This window comes from Egretta garzetta, unplaced genomic scaffold (genome assembly GCF_000687185.1).
Source record: "Egretta garzetta isolate BGI_Z169 unplaced genomic scaffold, ASM68718v1 scaffold692, whole genome shotgun sequence".
Classification (NCBI taxonomy): Eukaryota; Metazoa; Chordata; class Aves; order Pelecaniformes; family Ardeidae; genus Egretta; species Egretta garzetta.
The window spans coordinates 42,861-43,936 of NW_009258787.1; the positions used below are offsets into that span (position 1 = coordinate 42,861).

Sequence of the window (1,076 nt, forward strand, 5' to 3'; positions counted from 1 at the left end):
CCCTTTTTTCCTGTCCCCCCCCTTCTCTCTTCCTTTCCAGAAGGTGATGCTTCCTACAGGAGCCGCGTTCAGATGGTTCCAGTAGGAACGGGAATCCCAAAGCTCTGTCATCCAAGTGCAATGTCACTGCTTGCTTGTGTTGTCTCAGGCAAGGGATTTTTGGCTGAAATGAATGGATGCACCTGTGTCTCTTTAGAACCAAAAATATTTTCTCGCAAATCTCATTCCTGTTTTTATAATTTTTTGGTTGTTTTTTTTTTTTTTTTTTTTTTTTTTTTTTTTGGTTTTTTTTTTTTGGTTTTTTTTTTTTTTTTTGCGTTCGTTTTAACACCTTGAGGAAAAAAGTCAGACATTGACCTGCTTTTCAGATACGGATAAGGAGAGGAGGAGCCCAGCGGGGCTGTAAAGTACCACGGCTTGATAGGCAGAGTATGGACAATCAGTTTCTTTCTGTGTTTTTGGTGTTGATGTTGTTGATGTGTGGAAGCTGCAGTACCCAAAGGGAATGTACATTACAGTAACCTTTGAAACCTAGCTACTAATAAGCACTACTGTAATTTAGCACAGTTGTTTAATTGCACCCTCATTTATACTTCTTATTTGATTCTCTCCCATCATACGATAGCGTGGGTAGTTTCTAGAATGCCTCGACTTCATGTTTATAAATGAGAATATGTTTAAAGCGATGTAGTGTCCCTTTTCCTAGCCCGTCACCTACGGAAGTTTAACCCGCAAGAGGTTCCGGGTAAGAGGTGGAAGAAACCAATCGCTACCCAAGCGGCGGCCTTGGAGGAAGGAAACCAGGAGGAAAAAGGAAAAAAAAAAAAGAAAAAAAAAAGAGGAAAAAAAAAAAAAGTCACCGTTAGTTTATTAACCTAGAACAAGCAACACTGCGTACGGAAAAGCCTCCCAATGGCAGCGGGTTGCTCCTAGAAGTAATTTTTGTAAACTTACTGAAGTTAAAAATCAAAATAAAAATGAATATTGCAGGACCTGTGCTGAAGCAGTTGCGAAAAGCGCTCTCTTCTGTTCGCCCCCCGCCCCGCTCCCCCAGCATTAAACGGAGATGCTGTTTG

The 1,076-nt window shown here is 41.0% G+C and overlaps 1 protein-coding gene across 2 annotated transcripts in view; it reads left to right on the forward strand.

Moving 5' to 3' along the window:
• Positions 1-247, forward strand: part of CXXC5 (CXXC finger protein 5) — a 28,903-nt gene extending 28,656 nt beyond the window's left edge. Inside the window, exon 2 of one of the 2 annotated variants that reach the window (XR_004841292.1) lies at positions 41-115. Coding sequence is in view for 1 of the 2 variants with exons in the window: in XM_009649481.2 (XP_009647776.1) it covers positions 41-85 (45 nt within the window). In the remaining variant the exon portion in view is untranslated. Of the gene's footprint in view, positions 1-40 lie in introns of both variants that reach the window. The other variant, XM_009649481.2, reaches the window with a different exon arrangement.
• Positions 248-1,076: the final 829 nt, after the last annotated feature.